The following is a 17,351-nucleotide window of genomic DNA, read 5'->3' on the forward strand; positions in this document are numbered from 1 at the left end:
GCCTCCAACTCTTTTATGAAGCGCGTCATGTAATGTATGTAAATAAATGAATATATTGAAACGTGTCGAGTGAACATGTATTTCGATAAACCATCAACAAAACTTGAACAGCCACTGGGGTTCGAGTTTGATGACAGGTCCCTAGACCACACTCTTAAATGTCCAATCAGAAGGCGTGTTGATTATTTGAACGCAGGAGGGCGGGTCAGTGTGTTCTGAGAGGGAAATTTGTCAGTGGAAGCCGGGTTTACTGACACGGAGCACATCTAACACAAATATCTGATTACTGGGGGGGTTTGTTAATTGGAGATAAAGGCGGTATGTATTGTATGATCATTCATTCAGCGCTGAATGTGTTGTTTTTATCCACAGCGTCACAAATTAGACTGCGGGTTACCTGTTAGATAGCTAGCTAGCTAACGTCAGCTAAAAAGTCAAAGTTAGCTAGCTAGCGCTTTTGCTAGCTAGCTTCGTTCATAGTTGAAAAAGAAACAAACTCGCTTATACCTTGAGAGTCTTATAATGTCAGTTTCTCTACCCACGCTTTTAGCTAACGTTAGAGTAAATTAGTCAACTTTAGCGAGCTAGCTAGCTAGCAAGTTAAGTCCGAGACCACCTGAGGTGAAGTTTCGTTGAGCTAGTTAGCAAGCACTAGCTAGCCAACTGTCGTGTGTGGACATTGATAGCTAGACGCGTTTAGATAGTCTTCGTCTTTAAGCTGGTTGCTAGCAAATTCACGGCTGTAGTATAGCTATCTAGCTATTGCTCAGGTTAATGTGGCTAACGTGACTCTCCTCACTTTGTTTCTTGTTCAGGTCACCTAGATATCGCACCATGTCGCACAAGCAGATTTATTACTCGGACAAATATGACGACGAAAAGTTCGAGTACAGGTATTTAGCTATAATTCATTTAATTGATCTTTATCCTAAGCTGCTCTTTAAGTAGCTTCCTTTTTAGTAACTAAATAGAACTGAAACAACACGTTCCGGTCCGTTTTTCTTTTTTTTAAAGGCACGTCATGCTGCCTAAGGACATCGCCAAACGGGTCCCCAAGACACACCTAATGTCCGAGACGGAATGGCGGAATTTGGGCGTTCAGCAGAGCCAAGGATGGGTGCATTATATGATTCACCAGCCAGGTTTGTGGAAATGACAGGACTGCACAAATAAATGTTTTTGAGGTGATTTCCTGAAATTACTGTTCAGATCCAGGAATTTTGGTGATGTACGATATTTATCACAATATTGTCATGTAGACAAAATGCACCAACAGTGTAAAAAATGCAATCCAGATACTCTCCTATACTGAGCACTGTGATTTTTACTCAAAATATGCTGTACCGCATTCAGTTAAATAAGACTGATTACGCTGTTTGTAATGAAATGTACAGTTAATCAGTAGTCTGTAAGCACTGGCAATATCCACAATGCACTCAAAGAAGCATATTATGTAACAAAATTCATCACTATATGATAAGATGTTGTCATGTTGCCCAACTCTACTATTAACTTTGCTCCCACCTTAGCTGATGTATAGGAACTGGAGTCTCTAAACAAGAGATACTGGACTCATTTTCTAGGACAGAATGTGTGTACAAGTTATACGTTTTGAGGTGTCTGAAATCAACATGGGATCAAAAACCTGCATATGACACTCTTTGCTAAAATGTCCCTTAGCAAGTTGCACTGTGACCAGAAATTTAGTAGCCATCAACACGATTCTAGCAGAATTCTGGTAGGACATTTGATCACACTTCTTTTGGTTTGAGTTAATGAAATTAGTTGGCTTCCTGGAATGAACCTGGATTTTGATGTTCAGAAGGTAATTCCAAATGTTTGTTACCCTGCATGATCTATTCCACAACCACCTTTGATGTGTTTGGATCAGGCAGTTGTTTTCTTGTTTTAATCATTTAGCTGTCAGTTTGTGGTAATGGTTCATTCCAGTGACATCACTGGGTTTGCCTGCTGAATGTCCGCTCTGTAAACAAGGAAATAGTAAATGTACTTTTTTGATTATTTTATTAATAAACAGGCTTTTTTCTGCATTGAAAATTGCACCTACAGTAGCCACCTACACGTTGCACTTGGTGAAACTGTCATTTCTAACTGTAATTGCGACATTAGTGGCATTGTGACCACTGTAACATACAGTAATAATTTGTAAAGTGCATCAGGATAGATGCAACCAGAATTACAAGACAGAGGTCAGTATGCTGTGAGCCATAGATGTTTTAACAGTGTCTCCTCACTCGTGAAACTGTGTCTTTTAAGTTTTGAGTTTTTAACTGCTTTAAATGTTTGTGTCTGAGCTGTGTCCAGAAACATTCAAGTTTAGTCTCTGAAATTTTACTTTTTGGAAAAGAAGCATGCATTGTGTTTACTCTCCCGAGGCCCTGTCTCAGATAACTCTGTCTTCCCTATGTAGTGCACTGTGTGGGTCATGAAATAGCATCACCAAACAGTGTATAAATGATCAATAGTCATTTATATTCAGCAAGAGATTAGACTGGTGTTTCTTAACCCTAGTCTCGGAGGCACCCTGCCCTGTGCATTTTAGTGCTTTCTTTGCTCCTAACACACCTGATCAACTTATTAACCCATTGCAGGTTAAAGCAGGGAATCCAGTAAAATGTGCAGGACGTAAGGACATAATTAAACAATGATTAACAGTAGTTCACTAAGTAGGGAATATGGAGTAATTTGAGATGGTGCTGATGGTCTCCTCTTAAAATGCGTTCGAAGTGCAGGCTAGTGTTAACATAGAAGAGAGAATGGAGAGACATGCAGATTAACCTTTAGCAGCTCCCCTGTACAAAGCTTTTGTGTTTAACTGTACAGCTATCATCAGTAACTTCAGTGAAGCTTTGAGAATATGGTTCTTTGGACTTGAAGACAATCTATTTGGTTGTACTTAAACTAGCAATTAAATTTGTGGAGCAAACCCAAGCAGAATTTACTTGGCTGAACAGGTCAACTCCTTCAGGTTAGTAGATGATGTTTTCACTTAATCCAAAGTACAGTACAACCAGACTAATGTTAAGTGGGTTTTTCAGACAGCAGCATAGTTCACACTCTTGTTACACACAAATGTAGACAGATTTCGCTCAATTAGTTTCAGTTCACTGTTGATTCAGTTCTAAACGCACATGAACCCATAAACCTTGCCTCTACAGAATTTAATGTGAGATTTTTGGCAATAAACTATGGTATTATGATGATTTAGAATTATAATGGTAATGTAACCCATTACGACTTTTACCATGGCTTATGGTGAATCTGGTAATCGTTAAACTGCCCCACAAAATTTGCTACCACATTTCTGCCTAAGTGTTGGTACAATGTCCTTGTTCCAGCATTGTTGAGTTCCTTGTCTTTTGGATGGTTCCAGGCCATCTAAACCAATTTCATCTCAGCTGATGGCAACACTTTAGATCTTCTTCCAAACCTAGCTACACAGTCTTATCATGTGTACTTATGTTTACCACTGCTTATATTTTATCGGATGATCTTAGAATCTTGCAGTTGTTTAGAAATGGCTTCAAGACCTTTCTGACTTGCAATCCAATGAGTCAAAAAAAAAAGTTTACTTATGAAATTTCAATGTTGTTCACTGAGCCACTTGACCAATTTTGTCTTGTGACATGGTACTCTCTCATGCTGGGAAAAAGCATTGTTCATCACCAGATTGCTCCTGGATCATTGGGAGAAGTTGTTGGAGGATACCATTTGCTGATTAATACCATTCTTTATCCATGAGTGTGTTCTTAATACATTTTTATTAATCTTGAATGAGAAGCAACCCCACAAACAAATGGTCTCCGGATGCTTCACTGTTTGCTTGACTTTCTTGGGCACCCTGAAGCCTTCTTCACTGCATCTCCTTGCTCACATCTCTCAGCTTCTTCAGCTCTTTATTACCTCTGGTACTTTTTACTTTTTAAATTTATCCCCTACCCTATTTATTGTTTAGTGTAATTTTCCTTTAGTTTAATACTGTAAATAATCTGTGTTCTGTGTTTTTGTTACTTGTCATATGTGTTGCTCTCACCAAGACAAATTCCTTGTATGTGTAACATACTTGGTGAAATAAAGAGATTCTGATTCTGATTCTGATTGCTCGTCTAATCAGCATGACCCAGTGATTGTCCTTTGTCGTTAACATTTCCTCTTGAGCTAACGAGATCATCACTAAAATGATTTTAGCTGGCCATTTTGTGGCAGGGCTGAACTGCAGGGGCTGAAATGCAGGTTTATTTTTAATGATTAAGTTCATTTTCATGGGAAGTGTATGTAAACCTCTGGCCCCACTGGTATACTCTATATATGTGTTAACTATATTATGCATCAGTTAATAAGACAGCTGTCATCATTAATTTCAGTAAAGCTTTGAGAATATGGTTCTTTGGACTTTTCATTTTAAAACAATCCATTTGGTTGTATTTAAACTAGCAATTAAATTTGTGGAGCAAACCCAAGCAAAATTTACTTGACTGAACAGGTCAACTCCTTCAGGTTAGTAGATGATGTTTTCACTTAATCCAAAGTACAGTACAACCAGACTAATGTTAAGTGTGTTTTTCAGACAGCAGCATAGTTCACACTCTTGTTACACACAAATGTAGACAGATTTCGCTCTAATCTGTTATGTGCACAACACAGACAGTGCGGGTTCTGTACTCTTTTTGCATTCTGTCAACATCATCAGCTAACCCCCATTTTCTGTGCTGCTGGATTTGTTGGTGGTTTCTTGTGTTCAATTTTGTTTTGTTTTTCTTCCTGCCAGAACCTCACATCTTGCTGTTTCGACGACCACTACCCACACCAAAATCCCAGTCACAGAAGGTAGCTTAAAATGAAGATCAGAAGATGGATAAAACCGTAGACAGGCACCAGATAAAGTCTAGTGTCAGTTCCTTTGAACTAAATTTTGTGAATTTAGTTTGTAATGGAACAGAGAATATGTTGTATTCATCAGGCTTGTGTTTCACCATTCCCGTGTAAGTGGATAAATGTTTATTTCCTGTTCAGGGCTTTTTTTTTCTTTTTCCCTCCCCACCAATGTTTTCCAGACACACATTGCACACACCTGTATCTGTCAGTTTTTTTTTTTTTGTTGCGCTATTCTGAAACCCTATGTACTGTTTTTACTACTGTGAACATTATTCATCTTCTTGATATTTATATCTTTTTCAAATAAACTTTCTGAAGAATATAAAATTGACTTGTGTAATGTGGATGTGTTATTGATTTACCCTGAAATTCACTAGTAACTTTTGTTTGTTTAAGAAAGCAGTGGGACACAAGTACAGACAATAGGTTTTGTAAAACGAATACATGCACATGGTATTAAGAGAAAGAAAATGGACATACTTGCACATATAATACAGAAGGAGGAAGTCTGTTACAATATCCTCCTGTGATCAATAACTGGCCACTGCTAGATGCAAGCTTCCTCAGAGCTACAAATGATGACTCTTGCCCCAAACCTTTCAATGTTAAGCAGTGAAACTGTGTGGAAACTGAATGGGCAGTTTACCCCTGCTTTTGCCCATGTAGTATATGCTAGAGCATCGGGAAAAACAAAAAATACAGTGGGTGAAATAAATATTGAATATGTCACCAATTTTCTAAATAAATGTATTTCTAAAGGTGCTACTGACATGAAATTATTATTAATAATAATGAGAAATGACAGAGAAAAGGTACCGAACACATGAGGTGCAAAAAGCCACTGAAAGTCATGATACCAGCTGTGAAATCTATCAGCAAATAGAAAGCAATCCAGCCACTCCTGAAAATCTATGGAAGAAACTAAAGCTCAGAATTCATAGAAGGAGCCACAGAATCTTTAGGATTTGAAAAAGTGTATTTGTGGAAGAATGGACCAAAATCACACCTGAGCAATGAATGCAACTGGTTTCTCCATACAGGAGGTGTCTTGAAGCTGTCACCACCAACAAAGGTACAATGTATTAAATACATTTCAATAAGCGTGTTCAATACTTTTCCCCCTGTGTATTTTTTTATTATTGCACGCAACTTAATTTATGGACATCTATGGTTTAATTGCATATGTGGATTGAATGGGTTGTTACCAACATCTGGTGAGAATCCCATGTCAGTAGCACCTTTAGAAATATATTTATCTTGTATTGTGCATAATTTGATTGATTTGCATGTGTGCATTGAATGGGTTGCTGGTGCAAATTTCATGTCAATAGCACCTTTAGAAATATATTTCCCTAAACAATTGGTGATGTGTTTAATACTTTTTTTCACCTGATGTGTGTATATAATAAAGACTTATTTACATTAGGAATGCAGCAGTTGTTTCCTCTTTCCTGAAGACATCTGTGCATAGTGGCTCCTGATGCACTCGCCCCAACTTCAGTCCAAGTTGCTGAATTTACTTTTTTTTATTATCAGTAGGATTTAGTTTTTTTTCCTATTACATGAAAATTAAATATAGTCTAAATGCATCAGTACAAATGAAACCAGAAAATGAAGTGCCAGAAAAAAAAACAATAAAAAAAGAATGCACTGAGCAGATCTATCATTGAGACAAGTACATATGCAAAACAATATATAAAAACAATACTTACATTGTGCTTGTTTTAAGGTATACTTTAGCATATCATTCTTCAGTACTTTTTTTTTTTTAATTAAATACAATTTTCTCTGGGGAAATGTAGGAAGATACTTCATTTATCCACATCTAGGAGGTTCAGGTGATTTCCACGTAAGGTCAGACTTGCTAAATGGAGTATATCCACTTCAATAATCTCTTAAAAAGTATGTCCAAACCTGCCTTCCAATACACCCGCAGATCAGGGCAAGACAACATAATATGTCTATCCCCAACCTTACATACGAAACACTATTTTGAACAATCATTATTCATTTGATATAAGCTTTCGGCAGTGAAGTATATCCGAAAAATGATGTAAACTGAATTAACCTAAGGTGACTATTAAAGGAAAGAGTTTGTCAATTTTCACATTTTTTCCCCCCAAAAATCTTCTTTCCCACTTTAATTTAACAGTACAGGTAGCATCTCAAAGGGTTTTAGATAGCTTTCCATAATCGCAAGACAAAACCCCTGGAAATCTGACCGTTTTCATTCTGATATTGTTAGTGATAGCTCTAGGTCAAGGCCTCCTTCTACCACCAGGAGGAGGCCCCGAGTCACGCCAGCCAGCGATCAAGCACAATGCACCACACACTGGAGCCCGGGGTGGTGTCCCACCAAACCCATCCTCTCATGCTGCGAGTCGGTACTCACACCGAGCTGATAGTGTTTTTCAGCTAAGGAGACAGCAGGTAGTTCATGTTCACAGACTCACCTCGGACATTTTGTCAGACTGTGGGCCTCAACTTACAAGCCGGTTCTAGGGAGCCTTTTGACGACTTTTGGGGTCTAAAGCATCAATATTCTCCAGCCAGCCTCATTTTTACTATCAAAATCGAAGACACCATGTTGGTTTGGTTGCCCCTAGCCTGGCAGTGTGCAAGTGTGCTACATGATTATTGTCCACTACTACAGTAGAAGCCAGCATAACTGGAACAGGCCAAGGGGCATGGCAAATGCAGTCTTAGAGGCAGCCATCGAGGTGTACACACCACTGGCCATATCAAGGGTACTAAACCATTTAGCTTGTGTCAAGATAGTCAATGTCTCATTAATTCTAGGAAGGTGAAATGCTCAGATGTTCAGATTTATAATCAACACAAAATCTCCAACTCCCATCCTTCTTGCTCACCATGACAACTGGTGCAGCTCACGGGCTAGAACTCTAATAACCCTTTTTTTCCAACATACCTGTCAGCAGAGTCTCCTTGTACATACTGGGTGACAATGGCTGGAACTTCTCTCTAATAGATGGAGCAGCACCTGTGTTGAACCACACCTGTACAGCCATAATACTCATCCTCCTGTGCAAAAACACTACTAAAATCTGTGCAGTTAATACGCTGGCTCACCTCAAAAGTTGGATTTCCTCTTCCAGCTGGAGCAGAATCACACTAACCTCGTTCAGCTACACCATCAGACACAAGCTCCATACCCAGCTTATAAAACCTTTCTAAAGACACACTTTGCAGATGTACATTACACACACAAATGTGGATTTAATCATATCTTACCATAGCAAGATTCCTGGCCATACCCACAGTGGTCTGTTCCTGAAGTGGTCCTTGGGGTCATGCCCCAGTATGGCCCTAAATGCTGGATGCTGGATTTTCCGTTGGTAGACTGGCCACACGTATTACACATAGCCATTATTTAGCAATGCATTGTTGCCATACTTTCTGGGTCTCCTTATTGGCTACAGGGGTGGCTAAGTGCTGGGTTGAGCTGAAGATCTGCTACTTGCTACTAAGATCTGCTTATTCCTATCAAAGTGACTTGACATTGCATGCTTACAACAATGCCAAATAGATTTACTAGAGTGTACCACTGATCTGGAGCTGGAGCTGTGTCACACCATGGTTAATAAATAGTCTGTGAGGGTGGGACAGCAGCATTAGATTTGTGTAACACTGTCCTTAATTATTTGATTACTTCTTGAGTCAGTTCTTGCACAGCTGTGCATTTCTTCCAGTCTTCAGTCTGGTTTGAAGACCGAGAGAGACTCTGCTGTTCAGACACCCAGGGGAAGTTCGTTTCACCACTTTGGTGCCAGGACAGAAAAAAGCCTGGTCGCTTGTCATCCGTGGATTTTGAGGGATGGAGGGTCGAGCCAAGCCGTACTTGAAGCTCGAAGGGCTCTTAGTGCAGATCGGCTTTTGACAATTGCCATCAAGTATGGAGGGGCTGGTCCGTTCTTGGCTTTGTAGGCCAGCGTCAAGGTTTTGAATCTGATGCGGGCAGCTACGGGAAGCCAGTGAAGAGAACGCAGCAGTGGAGTGACATGGCTGAGTTTAGAAATGTTGAAGACGACCCGTGCCACTGCATTTTGGATTAGTTGCAGGGGCCTGATGGTGCGCAGAGGGAGACCAGCCAGAAAAGAGTTGCAGTAGTCTTGAAGTGACGAGAGACTGAACGAGCACCTGGGAGGCCTCTCTAGAGAGGAAGGGTCACAGTCACTGTATGCTTTTTAAACAACAATCTGTCCTCCTGCATCAAAGAATATTTAAGTGTCTTTAAAGTGTCTGAGCACTTAACTCATTTACTTGTCTCATAGTTTATACTTTTTTGAAACCAGGACTGCTTGCAGAACAGCAAAGCAATTTCACTACCATTCAGGGCCACATAGTCTCACAGCAATCGTCAACAAAGAAACACCCTGACATTCAGTCCTGTAACAGCATAAACAATCTGCAAACCCATGTACTCTTGTCACTGTGACAGAGCTACAGAGAGTGTATATTAATGAGTAATATTAAGTAGTTGTTAATTAAGTAATAATAATAATATCAAGGTATAAAACAATTTATAATGAGTGTAAAAGCATAGTTGTCTCCAACCACGTATCATGGCACCTTTTGTGCTGTGCTTCCTTGCATATATACATCTTGGTGCTTAAGATGCCCAATAATGTGTCCTTTTAAAATGACATTTGGCTTCGTTCTCTAGTGCATAAATCCACTCCAAATTGTTTGGTACTTCTGGTCATGCAACTTTCTGGAGTCCTATAAGGAAAAATCTTATTCTTATATGATCCAATATATGCATCCTAAAATACTGTATGCTGAGAAGAATTATGAATCTGAATCATTTCTCTAACATATAAACAGATTAATAATATAATTTCCCTGTACTTTGAAACCCCATTCTCTAAAGGCACACAAAAAAAAAGCAAAAAAAAAAAAAAAAAGCTAATGGTAGGGTATTTCAGCAAATGCCTATTGTCTTAACTCCACACATTCAGTAACATATTTCACTCCTTTTTAAATGACTTATCTGTTCTGATTTTTAGTGTGTGACATCTGTGTAACCCCCTTGCAATTTTCCATTGAACAGGTTCAAGGCCAAGGTCATCCACCCCTTCATAATCTAAAGTTAAATTCCATTAGCATTAGTAAAAAAAAAACAAATGTCTTCCAGACAAAACAAAATGTGTAAGAAGAAAATCACCTCAAGTTTAAATAAGAGTTCCATTTTTTTCCAGTATTAAGACAGTACAGGCTTAAATTTGGCAAATCAATAAATACTTATTAGTGTCATCAGGTACAAAATATAAACATCAAAAATATAAAAAAGAGCCTGCCCACCAGATGCTGCATATAGCCCAAAGTGGAAAAATAATAGAAAAATAAATAAATATATTTCTGGTGGTCCATTTATTATGAAATTTGATTACAATGCAAAGTTTAATCTCCATAGCACTGAAGCAGTTTTTTTAGTTTCAGCTGTGCTCCTTCTCATCTCATCACTGCATCACAGTCTGTTTGCCACAACTGGAATAAACTTTTAAAGTAGTGTACGGCCACTTCCATCAGTCTCTGAAGCAAGATATTATGTTTCTGAGGTTAGCAAAATGAAGACATCATTAATTGAGTGGCAAATTTGCTCCATGTACTTTTATCGAGGCAACTCAAGACACACAAAAGCCATACGCTTAGGCAGCTATGTTGCATTATAATGGAGAAGAAAGGTATAGAGCTAGAAGATTTTGTGCAGAAATTGGATTACGTTGACTCATTCACGCATTTGTGGCCAGATGCCATAGATGAGGTTGATAAGCAATAGCATGATAATGCTACATCTTGAATATGAGTATACATATACAACATACAAGACTTGCTGCTACTATTCTCATTGTTTTGTTAAAAAATTAATTACTTTGGCTTTTTTTTTTCATTGTGGTTTATAAGTAGATACAAGTCTGTATAAATGGCACAGTTTGTAAATGTACTCTAGTGGATGTACAGGAGTGACTAGGTCAGACAGAGAGGGAGGGAGAACACTCACAGGGGATGGACCAAAGCGAGAGGTTTATTAAAAACAATAAACAGCAAAAACAAAAGACAAAGCAGCAAATGTTACTGGGGAAAACAGGGTGAACAGAACCACAACAGTGACAACTGGCTGGCTTGCCAGAGCCGAGCTAGAACTGAGACGTGAACCAAAACCTTCAGGCCGTGCCTGGGGAAAACTACTGATAACGTAAATAACTGTGCTCGTCAGGCGCTCTGAACTTCAAGACGTGAGTGCGTGAGAGATCAGCCTCCAAACCCTGAAGACCGAACCGATCCGGTGGTGGGACTAGCTTCCGTGAATCACTAGCGTACGGGTAGCTTGTTACCTGAGCTCTTGACCCTGAGTACGCGTAGTAAGCTAGCTGCGGCTGGAAAGGTCCACTCGATTCCATAAGCTCCAAAAACTCGACCGGTGAATACAGAGTCCACTTCTATTCCATGAGTCTGTCGAATAGTCCGACAGAGTCCGTTAGTCTAACAGAACCACTTTTGTAGGGCGAATCTGTCGATTAGTCCGACCAGTTCCCCGAGTACAGTGGGCTACCTGCAGCTGGCACTAGCCTTCCTTATATGCGCCAGCCACAAGTGGCACACATTAACCAAAACAATGCACGGACACATGACGCATGACTCCCCCCGGGGAGACCACGAACCGCTGCCCACAGGCCCAAATAAGGACTTCTGCCTCACTTTGTGTCTCTTTGTGTTCATTCCAGTTGATTTGTGTTCACTTATTGTTAATGTGTTGCACCTGGGACTGGGAGCATTTAAGGAGCTCCAAGACGGCAACACATTGCTGTGAATTGAACCTCAAGTAATCTCTGGATCTCCCTGTTTATAAACAGATTTATGTTTATATATATTATATTATATATTATATTGATTATTGCCCCCATTGTCCAAGCAAGGCTTGCAGCTTTTTGTTTAGTCCCCTCTTTTGTTTACCCCCCTCGTTTTTCTCTTGTTCAGCTCCCTGCTCCTCCCAGTCCCAGTTATGTTTTGTTTGCCATCTTGTTTGTAACGTTTTGATTCTGTTCACGGTTTTGCCCTTGTTTGCTGCACTTTTCGTATGCCTTTGTTTTGTATTTGATCTTAGTTAATTAAGTATCTTGCTTTGTTTCCATCTCTGCGAGTGTTCATCCCTTCTTGTCTGGTCATACAAGTGACATGACATAAACAACAAACACAATCATTTAATAAAATAATTTAAACTTGAACAATGTTAATGAAGATAAAGAATAACATGCACCTGTTAATGGTAATATTAGATAATATTAGAGCACACTATTATTTTTCCAAAACCAATATTCAGTAGGTTACAGTAAACAATTTGAATTTACTATATCTAAATATACTTTTGCTATTATATTGAATATGTGTCATATTTTATATTAGATATTTTATTTCTGTGTTAATTCCATTAATTGACTAAAGACAACTATTTCTTGATAAACCAATGAATTGAATTAAAAGCAGAAATAGGTAATGGTAGTGAAGTTAAACGTCCTTGATTTGGGCAATAATAGGACAGTGTCAAACAAAATTCTTTGCCATGGTCTACTCCAACCTGGTCTCTTCATAAATACTCATTGGTGATCTGGTGAATAAAAAAATAAAACAAATAATGATATTAATGCTGCAATACTTAAATAACAACATTTTCCCAAAACAATGAAAAATAATAAAGTATTGTTGGAGGTGTTTTTTATTTTATATTGTATGTTTATGCATCTATTTTATATTCGGATTTTATACAGTATGTTTGCATATCATGCATGGCTTACCAACATGTGCTACCTGGCCTTGCAATCTTGCCTTGGAGACTTGACTTAAGTCATTTTTAAAGCAAAATCGACTAATATTCCTCAAGAAATATGTATATATCTATGATAATGTGATGCCACATTAGTAAATTGGTTTTACATGTGTTTGGTTGCCTTGACAATGACCTTAAACTTCCAATTTCATACAAATGTTTTGTTTTCTTTTATGTTTTTTTTGTTTAGTATTTGTTAAAATCAAATAACAAACAAATAGAAATGGAATAAAGGATCATCCTTAACCTCTTTAACTAAGAATGACTGAAGCATGAAATACAGGCTTATTACATACATGTCATGTCTTATTACATATATGTTGTGGTTAAAAAATGAAAAAAAAAAGGGAAAATCAGGCAGGAAGTTTGAGTAGATAATAACAATTAACATGATGACAAATTCCTGTTGTTTTGACATGGTGGTAAGCTATTGAATGTTTTGTATAGGTGTTTGTATATTCAAAGTGCATAGATTTGCTCTAACTGCAAAAAGATTAAACAATCATTCTTCAACGGGGGATATTGGTGACTGCCAATACATGGTCTACCTCAGTACAGTTGGTTTGCTGTTAGTCTGCCATAATGCAGTAACATACATCTGCATCTGCCTTGTGTTAGTCCTGATTTGTAAATTCAGATGATGTGATTTTCTGTGGTAATCTGCACATCAAGGTTTAACCTTTTAAAACCTATAATGTCAAAAGTTGAGCTCTCAGATGAATAAAACTGGCCAGGCTGATTTGTGAAAAAAATCCTAGTTCTTATTTTGTTCCAAACCCAATAGGTCTTGTCTAATGTATATTTTTTATATGCCTATATCACTGGATCCTCTAAATTATGAAATTGCTAAGTATCTGATGTATAAATAATGCTACGTACAAATTGTGTACTGAAATGAAAAAATATTAAGTAGTGCAAAAACACCAACTGCTTTTTAGTAAGGTAGCCAGCAGTATAATGAACACTGCAGTGTCAATTTGCGTGTTGGACAAACATAATGGTTTGGGAAATGAGCATTAAAGGGGTGTTTTCAATTTGCACATGTATCATGCAAGTGCATAAATCACACAATTTGTATTCACTGCAGTGAATTACACTCTCCAAGTATAGGGGGAGCTCATTAGCAAAAAACATTTCCATACTGCTGTATTCTTGATTGTGTTTCTACTGAATGGGTTTCTTGGTCCTTTATCAAGTACAGGGAAATACATAAAAATTACCATGTCAGAATTGACCAAACAATTCAGAACCAGCAAATAGAGACATTTTCCAGTACCATACAGTGGTATCCAAAGATTTGGGCACACTTGGTCTAAAATAATTCTGTTACTGTGAACAGCTAAATAGCTAGTGCGTTAAAGCTGATCTTATTTCCAAAAGGCAGAAAGTTCAAGGTAACACATTTTAAAAATATTTTAAACAAGAATACATTTTTATTTCCATGTTTTACCGTTTCTCACGAAACAATATTAACAGTAACAGAAAGGTTGACCAGGAGTTGGCAACTTTTGCACACACCATATTTTCCAGTGTTAAATCAACATGGATAGAGTTAAATTAACACTAATGGTGTTAAACTTTAAACTTACAGTGTTGATTTAACACTGACAAATTTGCTGTGCAGCAAAAATCAGATTCTTTATTCTTTTCACAGATACAACACTTTACAAGACTTGACGGTTTTGGCAGCAAGGACATCATCAGAACGATAATGCAAGCCGTCATGACATGAAGATCTTGCTGAGGAATTCAATTAGCATGGAAAACATAACAAAAAACCCATCTGTATTCTTACATTAACAAGAGCAATCAAAGGTCAATAGCCTTTTTTAGTCAGTAGTTACACAGATCTTTTTGATATAAACTGTAAGGCAATACAATATTATAACTAAAAAAACTCCCCATACTGTTAATAAAGCATATCAAAATTAAAATAAAAATATGCAAAATGACTGGTTCAGCAGAATAAGGCGATGTCACTATAACCGAAGGATTGCTAGTTTAAAAACTGGTCATGCTGCTAGCCATCGTCACAGTTGGCCTTGCTCTCTCCAAAATAGGTGAGTTTTGCTTTCAGATTGGAACTGACCATCACAAATTTTCAAGCCAAATACATAATGCATAATGTCTAAGCGATCTGCCATTTTTTTACAGGCTAGTTGGAACAGCTTAGTGATAGAATCTTTATCTGCAGATCAAGAGGTCCCCAATTCAAATGTGAGTGCCCCCTAAATAAAACATTTAAGGCCAGGTTTCAGAGTTTCAGATTTCTACACAATGTCATAAAATCTCAAGGCAACCACATGAAGCCTACATATTTCTTCAACAGATTTTCACGACCTGTTGAGACAAATACATTAAAGATAGTGTTGTCTGGGTGGCCAATATATATACAGTACATGGCTTCATGTACTTGCCTTGAGATTTTATGACATTGTGTAGAAATCTGAAACTCTTAAACCTGGCCTTAAATGTTTTGTTCAGGGGGAACTCACATTTGAATTGGGGACCTCTTGATCTGCAGATAAAGACTTTATCACTGAGCTGTTCCAACCAGCCTGTAAAAAACGGCAGAAAGCTCAGACAACAATATGTGTCATGCATTTGACTTAAAAATGTGTAATGTCTCTTCCAATCTGAAAGCAAAACTATCCATTTTTATACCCCACAGGGGGCACCCAGATTTGCACTGGGGACCTCTTGATCTGCAGTCAAATGCTCTACCACTGAGCTATACCCCCACAGTTGCACAGCTTTGCAGGAAACCCAGACAACACTCAGAAACATCTAGTTGGCTTTACAATTTGTGATGGTGACTTCAATTCTGAAAGTACCAAAACTATCAATATATATATATATATTTCTCAGGGAACACCCATATTTGAAAGGGAGACTCTTTGTTCAGCAGTAAAACGCTCTACCACTCAGCTTTACCACCCCAGCAAATTAAAGAAACCTGCCACCCAGACAACAACATGCTTGGTGTTTTTGACTTGAAAGTTTGCCATTGTCTGTTCAAATTTCAAAGTTTCAAACTTGGCCTTCATTGGCCTTAAGCTTCATGTAGTTGATTGGAAAGTTCAAACCTTACTTTAAATATGTATTTCACTGGGCAATTCATCAGTGAGTTAAACCTCTATAACAGTAAAAAGAGGCAGACTGACCACACACCTCAACAAAATATGTAGGCTTCATGTACTTGCCTTGAGATTTTATGACATTGTGTAGAAATCTGAAACTCTTAAACCTGGCCTTAAATGTTTTGTTCAGGGGGAACTCACATTTGAATTGGGGACCTCTTGATCTGCAGATAAAGACTCTATCACTGAGCTGTTCCAACCAGTCCGTAAAAAATGTCAGAAAGCTCAGACAACAATATGTGTCATGCATTTCACTTATAAATTTGTAATGTCTCTTCCAATCTGAAAGCAAAAGTACCCATTTTTATACCCCACAGAGGTCTCCCAGATTTGAACTGGGGACCTCTTGATCTGCAGTCAAATGCTTTACCACTGAGCTATACCCCCACAGTTGCACAGCTTTGCAGGAAACCCATACAACACTCGGAAACATCTAGTTGGCTTTACAATTTGTGATGGTGACTTCAATTCTGAAAGTATCAAAACTATCAATATATATATTTCTCAGGGAACACACATAATTGAAAGGGAGACTCTTTCTTCAGCAGTAAAATGCTCTACCACTCAGCTTTACCACCCCAGCAAATTAAAGAAACCTGCCACCCACACAACAACATGCTTGGTGTATTTGACTTGAAAGTTTGCCATTGTCTGTTCAAATTTCAAAGTTTCAAACTTGGCCTTCATTGGCCTTAAGCTTGATGTAGTTGATTGGAAAGTTCAATCCTTACTTTAAATATGTATTTCACTGGGCAATTCATCAGTGAGTTAAACCTCTATAACAGAAAAAAGAGGCAGACTGACCACACACCTCAACAAAATATGTAGGCTTCATGTACTTGCCGTGAGATTTTATGACATTGTGTAGAAATCTGAAACTCTTAAACCTGGCCTTAAATGTTTTGTTCAGGGGGAACTCACATTTGAATTGGGGACCTCTTGATCTGCAGATAAAGACTCTATCACTGAGCTGTTCCAACCAGCCTGTAAAAAATGGAAGAAAGCTCAGACAACAATATGTGTCATGCATTTGACTTAAAAAATTGTAATGTCTCTTCCAATCTGAAAGCAAAAGTATCCATTTTTAAACCCCACAGGGGGCACCCAGATTTGAACTGGGGACCTCTTGATCTGCAGTCAAATGCTCTACCACTGAGCTATACCCCCACAGTTGCACAGGTTTGCAGGAAACCCAGACAACACTCGGAAACATCTAGTTGGCTTTACAATTTGTGATGGTGACTTCAATTCTGAAAGTATCAAAACTATCAATATATATATATTTCTCAGGGAACACCCATATTTGAAAGGGAGACTCTTTGTTCAGCAGTAAAACGCTCTACCACTCAGCTTTACCACCCCAGCAAATTAAAGAAACCTGCCACCCAGACAACAACATGCTTGGTGTTTTTGACTTGAAAGTTTGCCATTGTCTGTTCAAATTTCAAAGTTTCAAACTTGGCCTTCAT

The 17,351-nt window shown here is 38.2% G+C and overlaps 1 protein-coding gene and 1 non-coding gene across 2 annotated transcripts; one reads left to right on the forward strand and one right to left on the reverse strand.

The window, feature by feature from the left end:
* The first annotated feature begins 229 nt into the window (after nt 1-229).
* Nucleotides 230-5,172, forward strand: cks1b (CDC28 protein kinase regulatory subunit 1B). Its single transcript, XM_072674663.1, has 4 exons — nt 230-318; nt 816-893; nt 1,015-1,142; nt 4,790-5,172. Exons 2-4 carry the CDS (start codon nt 835-837, stop codon nt 4,855-4,857), a joined length of 255 nt encoding a protein of 84 aa, XP_072530764.1. The 5' UTR covers nt 230-318; nt 816-834; the 3' UTR covers nt 4,858-5,172.
* An 11,805-nt stretch (nt 5,173-16,977) lies between these two features.
* On the reverse strand, nt 16,978-17,049 carry trnac-gca (transfer RNA cysteine (anticodon GCA)). Its single transcript has one exon. It is a non-coding gene; the product is annotated as a tRNA-Cys (tRNA).
* Nucleotides 17,050-17,351: the final 302 nt, after the last annotated feature.

The sequence above is a fragment of the Salminus brasiliensis genome, chromosome 3 (assembly GCF_030463535.1).
Source record: "Salminus brasiliensis chromosome 3, fSalBra1.hap2, whole genome shotgun sequence".
Taxonomy (NCBI): Eukaryota; Metazoa; Chordata; class Actinopteri; order Characiformes; family Bryconidae; genus Salminus; species Salminus brasiliensis.